The sequence below is a fragment of the Mus caroli genome, unplaced genomic scaffold (assembly GCF_978045245.1).
Source record: "Mus caroli unplaced genomic scaffold, Mus_caroli_1 scaffold_1, whole genome shotgun sequence".
Lineage (NCBI taxonomy): Eukaryota > Metazoa > Chordata > Mammalia > Rodentia > Muridae > Mus > Mus caroli.
Genome location: NW_028227256.1, coordinates 72,418,204 through 72,426,894, shown reverse-complemented (window position 1 = coordinate 72,426,894; position 8,691 = coordinate 72,418,204). Strand labels below are relative to the sequence as shown.

At 52.9% G+C, this 8,691-nt stretch overlaps 1 protein-coding gene across 1 annotated transcript; it reads right to left on the bottom strand.

The window, feature by feature from the left end:
* Positions 1–959: 959 nt before the first annotated feature.
* Des (desmin) lies at positions 960–8,394 on the bottom strand. Its single transcript, XM_021163365.3, has 9 exons — positions 7,714–8,394; positions 6,480–6,540; positions 6,290–6,385; positions 5,968–6,129; positions 5,675–5,800; positions 5,009–5,229; positions 3,324–3,367; positions 1,831–1,913; positions 960–1,664 (listed from the first exon to the last, which is right to left on the bottom strand). The coding sequence occupies exons 1-9, from the start codon at positions 8,286–8,288 to the stop codon at positions 1,623–1,625; spliced, it is 1,410 nt and encodes a 469-aa protein (XP_021019024.1). The 5' UTR covers positions 8,289–8,394; the 3' UTR covers positions 960–1,622.
* Between the last annotated feature and the right edge of the window lie 297 nt (positions 8,395–8,691).

Below are 8,691 nucleotides of genomic sequence, written 5' to 3'. Positions count from 1 at the left end.
CCATGTAAGGAACTGTATTAAAGGGTCGCATCGTTAGGAAAGTTGAGAATCACTGATCTATGTTATCATGGCCTCATAATACATATACATGTTTTATTCAATTGATTTCTCTTTTCTTTTCTTCAATAATTCCTATACCCTTCCATTCCCCCATTTCTGTTTGTTCTTGGGTGGTGTTGTTTGTATTTGTTTTGTTTTGTTTTTTTATACAGGGCCTCATTAGGAAGTAGAGGCTGGCTTTGAACCTGAAGTCTTCTGGCCCCAACCTCTTGAGCCCCTGTTAGGATTACAGGAGCACACCTGCCCTGGCTCCCTCTGGTATTTTAATTGAGACTAAATTCCACTGGAACTGCTTATGGATAGAGGGCGGCTTGACATTCTCTTAAGAGTGCCGAGCTGTTTTTTACCCAAGTAAAAAGTCTTTCTTTGCACTTCTGTGAACAACAACGTTATTTTACCTGGATTGGCTTCTGCTCATTAAAGAAAGGGTTAAAAGGTACTTAGGCTGAAACAGGAGGATGAGGAGTTTGAAGCTGAATGGTTGGGTACAGAGGGAGTTGCGGCCAGTCTGGGTTACAGGAGGGAGATACTGTCTCAAGAAAAACAAAGTAAATGGATAGGGACTGGCAGTGTCTTGGGGACAAAAGGACCGAGGGAACTTCCTTCACAGCCAGTCTGTAGAATAGGACTGTCCCCATCCCTACCATACCCAGATGCCCAGGTGATATTAAGGGGATAGGTAGCCTAAGGGGATAGAAGGCTGGACTGAAGGCTCTGTGGCTTTTTAACTGAAACCCCTTCTCCAGCACCCCATGCTCCCCAGACTGCAGCGCCCAGAGGCCTACTGTTCAATCTTGCTGAGCAAGAGGCTGACACAGTTCATCCCAGGGCAATGGGGGCTGTGACACGGTCCAGGCTCCCCCCCCCCCCTCCGAGACACAGTCAAGATGGCAGGGCCATGCAGGTTTGTGCTTGTCTCTTTATTGTTTCTGTCCAAGCCCCTGCGGTGGGAGGGGCAGGCAGGGGAGGCGGTACCCTCCCACTGACCTGAGCCCACTCTCTGCCTCTCTCTTCCTTCCTCTCCAGCTCCTCACCCATCCTCTCTCCTTCTGTAGCTCCTGCTCCCACATCCTGCACCTTCCGGTTCCCTCTTACAGCCCCCGCTTTCCAAGGCCATCCTGGGCTGCGATGGGAAAGAGAGGGGCCATGAAGACAGTTTTCAGGCCCCCCACTCTCCATCTCAGCTCTCTGAGGCTTCATTCTGTCTCTGACCCAGGCTGGGGATGTCCACAAGCTCGGTCCTGTCCCTGTAGATCCCAACACCCTCTCTGGTACCCCTCTCCTAAGCCAGGGGTCACAAAGGTGGAAGGGGAAGGGTGATGACTTGAGCTGGGTTCTCTCTTAAGAGCCAGCCTTGACACCTGCCAGGGCTCATGGGAGGGTCTGCAGAGGTGGCTGAGGGGTTCCCTGGGGCTGGGCAGCATGAAGACCACAAAGGGGTGATCGGTGAGGAGGGGTCAGAGCCTGTGAGTGGAGAAAAGTGGCTGGGTGTGACATCCGAGAGTGGAAGAGGCTGACTTCAGGAGGCAGTGAGGACGGGGCCAGGACACTGAATTCCTGGCTTACAGCACTTCGTGTTGTTGCTGTGTAGCCTCGCTGACGACCTAAGCAGGAGGAGAAGGCCAGTCTATCCACTGCTGGCTTAGAAGAGCCTCACCCCCAACTGTTCCACCCCAAGGCAGCAAGGCCCACCCACCCCATCCAGGGTTGGAAGCCACCCAGCTGGTGAAAGACACCCGGCTATCAGACAAGGGGTCTGACACCACTTACCTCTCCATCCCGGGTCTCAATGGTCTTGATCATCACTGTCTTTTTGGTATGGACTTCAGAACCCCTTTGCTCGGGGCTGGTTTCTGTAATAGACCCAACCCATGCTCATATGAGCCTGGCCAGGTTCATACCTAAGCTGCACCATGACTGGAAATCCACCCCAGGCTGCAATTGCTCCAAGTGCTAGCTGACTTTCACCTTTCTTATGACAACTGTCTGACTTCTTTGAGACCTCATCCTGGATCCAGGCACCCAACAGATGATTGTATAGAGCGAGGGACCAGTCTTGCTAGAGGAATGGCTTCATGAGCCAAGAGATTGTGCTGTGTGCTGGTACAGGATAGCAGGGGAACCAAGGCCCGGGAACAGTATTCATGTTTCCTATCCTGCCTTGCTCTCTCTCCACCTCTGGATTTTCAGAAGAGTTTATAGTTAAGAGAATGATGAGTTTATATCCGTGGACTCTCATCTAAGATAGGACCTCAAAGCCCAGGCCTATAGACCTGCTGGAGGAACCTAGAGGCTCCAGGATGAGCTGTTTAATGTCTTAATGATCAGAAGCTAGTCACTGATTCACGGGCCCTCCTGTGCCTCAGTTTCCTCTCTGGGAAGCAGCAGCCACGATAGTCCCCTTATTGTGGCTCAGAGTTGCTGATCCGCAGCAAAAGTGATTTTATATGCAGAACACATACTTGGTATCTGAATAAACAAATAAGTGAAAAAAGAAATCTGAGTTTTCATAGTGGGGGTCACATTTAGTTCCGTGGTGTCAGGAGTTTGGCGCTCATGAGTCCCTTAGCAAGCAACTAGGCTGTAATGAACGTTTGACTCGATGGAGCACAGCGTGTATTTTTCCTGATGGAAATGAACATCGAAGATATAAAAGGTTTGATCTAGGAAAGGAGACGCTGCCAAGATCTCCGACTTGCTCTCCTAATGTATCATTAGTGAATGCTTTTCTGCTCTCTGGGGCTGGGAAGCCACTTGATCTGCATATTACTAACGTCAGGATGGCAACGTGCCCTCAAAGCTCGTTCGCCTCATTGTTTGGCTTTGCTAAAATTTGGCTTTTTTTTTTTAAATATGCATCCAACATCTTGCTCCCACAAATAGGACACTCAACAAACAGCCAGAGAACGGTGTGCCAAGTGCTCTCTGGCAGCATTCCAGACCGTTCATGAGCAAGGGGTTACCTTCCTGTGCAGAGAGCAAGATGCTCCAACTGCCAGGGGAACACCCCTGCAGCTTCCAGAGTTAGGGATTCAAGACACATCTGATTCTCAAGAACTGATAATCCAGAAGGCTGGGGGATGCAGTCAGCACAATAGAACACAAAACAGCACCACCACCACCACCACCTCCGTGCTTTAGCTACAGTCTTCTTTTTCTTTCAAGCCTGGCCTCCTCCAGGGGACGATCCTTCTCTCCTAATGGACTTGGGCTACCCAAACTGAATCCCTGCAGCCCATCTCTACCCTCCAGCCCACACTCACCTCGGAAGTTGAGGGCAGAGAAGGTCTGGATAGGCAGGTTGATCCTGAAGCGGGAGAGACCATGTCCCCAGAGGGTTAAGAACACTCCAATCTCCCCCTGAAATCCTGCTCCTCACTCTTTAGTCTGCTCCTCCCCAAGCATTCCCAGCTGTCCCCACCCACTGAGCCCAATGCCCCTACTACTCACAATGCACAGAGCAAGAACCAACTCTAGCTGTCCCAGAAATTGCCCCTTCTAGAAAGTTCACCCATTCTCATCCTGACCTCAGGCAGAGCTAACCCACTGCACTCTCCAGGCCCCTGATCTTCCTTGCTCCTGGTACTAGGGGAGGCATGGACAGAGGCTGAGAAACTCACTTTGTGCCCTCCCCCCAGGCAAGCCAGATCCAGGAGCTAGCCATTTATGCCTAGGCTACAAGAGAGGATCTGTCTCTAGCTACCTTAAAAGGTCATTCATTCATGGTGTGTTAGCTGTGCGTTCTACAAAATGCAGGGGTTTGGGATGGAGCTCAGTTGGGAGATAGCTTGCTGAGCATTCAGGAAGCTGTGGTTCAGTCCCCAGCACCACATGAACCAGGCATGGTGGCACAGTCTGTTAGGTCCCATCATTTAGGAAATGAAGACGAGAGGAACAGGTGTTCAAGGCCATCCTTGAACAACACAGCATGTTTGAGGCCCGCCCACGCTATCGTAGACCCTTCTCGAAAGAAACAAGTAAAACCCCTGAATTCTCCTTATGATTCTATACCTAGACACCTCGCCATGCTTTTTATGAGTACAGACGGGTACCACTTGTTGGCATCATTGATCTGTCTTAAATTGACGTTAAACTGACATACAATGGAAATGTTAGAGTACTTCTAGTGAGTTTTAAGAAGTATATCTCCATGTAACTTCCGGTACAATCCAGATTCATAATGTTTCTGTCTCCCAGAAGATTCCCTTAGAGGACTCTGTGTGTGTGTGTGTGTGTGTGTGTGTGTGTGTGTGTGTGTGTGTGTGTATGTGTGTGTGTTGGGTTTTGTTTTTGAGGCAGGTTTCTTTATGTAGCCCTGGCTGTCCTGGAACTCATCCGTATTCCAGGTTGGCCTCGAAAATAAAAGTTCCACCTGCCTCTGCCTCCTGTGTGCTGGGATTCAAGGCGGGTTCCACCACTGCTGGGCCACACTCCTGTTTGTCATATCTGAAGTTTGGGTGGATTGCTTTGAGTACCTTATCTGTGTCTTTTCCTTTGAGCACAAGTGACTGTGTGTTTGTATGTGCATTCCTCTTAGCCTCCTCTCTATCAGTGTACAAGGCTTCCTGCTTCTCCATTTTTCTGTTTGTCTCTAGCCCCGCCCCTTCCATCCTCATCATTTTCTACTCTGCTTTCATGGCTCCCTTGACTGGCAGTAATATTTTATTACTGATTGCCAAATATGATTTTATGCTGTGGGTTCTTAATTCTAAAGGTGGATAAGGGAATACTTCTCTCTCTCTCTCTCTCTCTCTCTCTCTCTTTAATAAAAACTGTTAATTACATTGTGTTTTACCCAGGTGGCCCTCGTTAATTTTCTGCAATGGGCAGAATAGTAGCCTCTTGTGTAAAACTGCTTCCAGGTCTTGTTGAGATATGGGGTGGGCTGGGCTCCCAGCACCCTGTTGACTGGGACCCCAGCACCCCAACCCTACACCTGGACCCTTACCTGCTCTCCTCGCCCTCCAGTAGCTTCCGGTAGGTGGCGATCTCCACATCCAAGGCCATCTTCACATTGAGCAGGTCCTGGTACTCGCGCAGATGGCGGGCCATCTCATCTTTTAGGTGTCGGATCTCCTCCTCCAGGCGCGCAATGTTGTCCTGATAGCCATTGGCCTCGCTGGCAAAGCGATCCTCCAGCTCCCTCATCTGCCTCATCAGGGAGTCATTCTGCAAGGGATGAGGGGGGTCCAAGTCAAGGGTAGGCTCAGAGCATGTCTAGGAGGGAGGGCCTTAGAGAACCGGGATGGAAATGAGACCCAGTGTTGGAGGTTAGAGGCACCTCCAGGTTCTTATGGTCAGGTAGAAGAATCGTCAAAGGCTTTTTCTTAGCTGTGGAACCCTGAGCTCTAGTAAGGTCTTATGTGGCTGGCCATGCAGAATAAACCACCTAAGAAGGAGCATCAGTACCAGTCATCCAACCTCACAGGGAGACACATCTGATTCCTTAGTACCCGACTAGGAATCCACCCATCTGGTTTTACCATCTCTGTGGGTTGAGGACATAGAGGCCCCCACAGGGTCTGTACTGGGCTCAAAGTGTCACAGGGGTGAAGGTATGAGCTAAGTGGCAGGCAGAAAGAAGCTGAGGTTGTGGGGATGGGGAGGGACTCACGGTGCCCTTGAGGGCATCAATCTCGCAGGTGTAGGACTGGATCTGGTGTCGGTATTCCATCATCTCCTGCTTGGCTTGGCGCAGTGCATCGTTGTTCTTATTGGCTGCCTGAGTCAAGTCTGAAACCTGAGGGCAGAGAGAGGGTCTCTGAGAGGGAGAGAAGCGGGATGCAGCGTAGGCAAGGGAGTATGGAGACTCTACGTTCACCCTGCTCCATGGATGCAAGTACAGGAAGCATTTCACATGGAGATAGAGAAGGACAGGTGCCTGAATTCCTAGGCTAGACCACCCACCTTGGACTTGTACCACTCTTCAGCCTCAGAGATGTTCTTAGCCGCGATGGTCTCATACTGAGCCCGGATGTCCCTGAGGGCAGCTGTGAGATCCGGCTTGGACATGTCCATCTCCACCTGGACCTGCTGTTCCTGAAGCTGGGCCTGAAGCTCACGGATCTCCTGCGGGGCACAGCGGGGGGGGGGTTCAGTCTCCTTCTGGACCCTCCCAAAGCACCTTCACACACACATCCCATTTCAGAGTTATCCCCACGCCCACCCTCACTCCCATGCCACGCCCCTCTTCTAGCTGCCTTCACCATCACCCAAGGGCTCCTGGTACCTCTTCGTGCACTTTCTTAAGGAACGCGATCTCCTCGTTGAGGGATTCGATTCTGCGCTCCAGGTCAATACGAGCTAGAGTGGCTGCATCCACATCCTGGACGGAGGAAAAGACAACGTCAGGGTCAGGAACAGCTCAAGTGGGGACCAGAGAGAGGAGAGGTGACCGCTGGGGACCAAAGAGGGCTCACCGCTCGGAAGGCAGCCAAGTTGTTCTCTGCTTCTTCTCTTAGTTGGATTTCCTCCTGTAGTCTAGCCAGGACAGACAAACAGACAGACAAATAGTGAGGGACAAAGCCAGCTGTAGAGAACTACTGACTGGGGACATATCAGGGAGCCAGCTCAGGACACAGGGACACATCTTGGTAGTTGGATAGAACAAGAGGCCCGGGGGGGGGGGGGGGGGAGCAGCAGAGGCCCCGCCCACGGGGGGTGGAGCAGGAAGTGGCTCTGTCTCAACCCTGGAGCCACTCCCTTGAAGTCTTGTGTCCCAGATAGACTGACCTCCCCGGGGTTAGGAACTCTGTTTTATTTTATCCACCTCTGTGTTCCCAGGCTTAGCCTGACCCATGTAGGAGCTAAATAAATGTTTGTGACTTTGGTGGCAAGAAGGTGACACTGCTCATCTGGGTAAACAGAAACAGGACTGTCATGACATACGGAGTCTTTTCTGTTTTTGTTTGTTTGTTTGTTTAAATAAACTTTTTTAATTTTCTAAAACAAATCTTGCTAAGTAGGCCCGGTTGGCCTTGTATTTGCTCCGTATCCTAGACTTGCCTAGAACTCATGGCAGCTCTCCTGTATCATCCTCCCTAGTGCTGGAACTACAGGGGGTGCCCCCATATCCGGATTATTCAGCCTTTTTTACTGGATCGTGGTGGAATGGGTCACAGCCTTTATCCACTGTCTCCTTTACTCAAACCTGTCCATTTACCTAGTGCATTAATATTACCTCAGCTAGGCCCAGGGACCTAGCCCCCACCCCATCCCCATCCCCGCCCCTCCCTTGGGCCTCATCACAGCTAAGCTTAAAGCTACTGCCTGACTTCCCTCCTGCTCTTCTCAGCCCATCCATCCTTCCAGGCTCTCATCAGCCTCTCTTCTCCCTCAGAACGTTCTCTGACCCTTTCCTTAGCTATGGTCATCATCACACCGTCACTCTAGCAACTTAGCATCCTTTCACAGGCAGCTGCCCACCGTGCACTAGGCAAGGTCCCCCATTTCTTCTCTCTGTCTACCTCCCCAAGACTACTATTCCAGTGTTACATAGAAGGGGCCAGGGAAAGATCCGGAGTCCATCTCTACTTAGCGAACACCGGGGAATGACCTTTTCCAAACATGGGCTGAGGAGAGAGGGTCTCGGGCGAGGGGGAGGGGGGGGTTGCAGGGGGTGGGGGTGAGGGGAAAGATCTGGGAGGCCCTCACTTGGCCTTGAGCCTCTGCAGGTCGTCTATCAGGTTGTCACGCTCCACGTCGACCCGGGCGCGCTGGTTGGTGAGCACCTCCACCTGGCGCCGCAGCTCGCGCATCTCCTCCTCGTAGAGCTCGGCGACCCGAGTCGGTTCACGGCCCTTGAGCCGGTTGACCTCGGCGGCGAGCGCGGCGTTCTGCTGCTCCAAGAAGCGCACCTTCTCGATGTAGTTGGCGAAGCGGTCATTGAGCTCTTGCAGCTCCACCTTCTCGTTGGTGCGCGTGGCCAGGAACTCCTGGTTCACAGCGTCGGCCAGGGAGAAGTCCAGAAGCTCGCCCGCGCCATAGGATGGCGCTCGGGTGGTCCCCAGCCGGCTAGCCCGCAGCGACCCCAAGCCTCCAGCTCCGCCCGACGTGCGCGACACCTGGTACACGCGGGATGTCATTGAGCTCGAGGAGCCCTTGGTACCGAAGCCTGCTCGAGGGAACACGGGAGAGCTCAGCGGGGAGCCCAGAGAGAAGCCCGGGGCGCCGCCGAAGGTGCGGCGGTAGGAGGACACGCGCTGGCTGGACGAGTAGGCCTGGCTCATGGTGGCGGCGTGGACGAGGCTGGCTGGGCGGACGCACAGAGGAGGCAGCGGGCGGGCAGCCGGCTGGAGTCGATGTGAAGAGGGGTGACGGAGCCCCTTAGCTGTCCGCACTATTTGTAGCCCTCCTGACATCACCCCCCGGCGCCCCTCCCCTGACAGCTGCAGGATCCCTCTGTCCTGCCAGGAAAAGGGCGGCCACAGGCGAGGGGGCGGGGAGGCCAGCTCCCCCGCAAGAGGCCTGCGCCCCTAGACAGCCCCAAGAGGACAGAAGACAGGCGGGCCTGCTGGGTTTCACAGGGCAAGGAGCTGACAGGAGACCCCTGGCCGGCCCCTTTTTTTCCATTTGGATGCCTGCCTTATCCTGGGGAAAGCGGGCTAGAGAATTTCATTTGTTTGAGGCCCC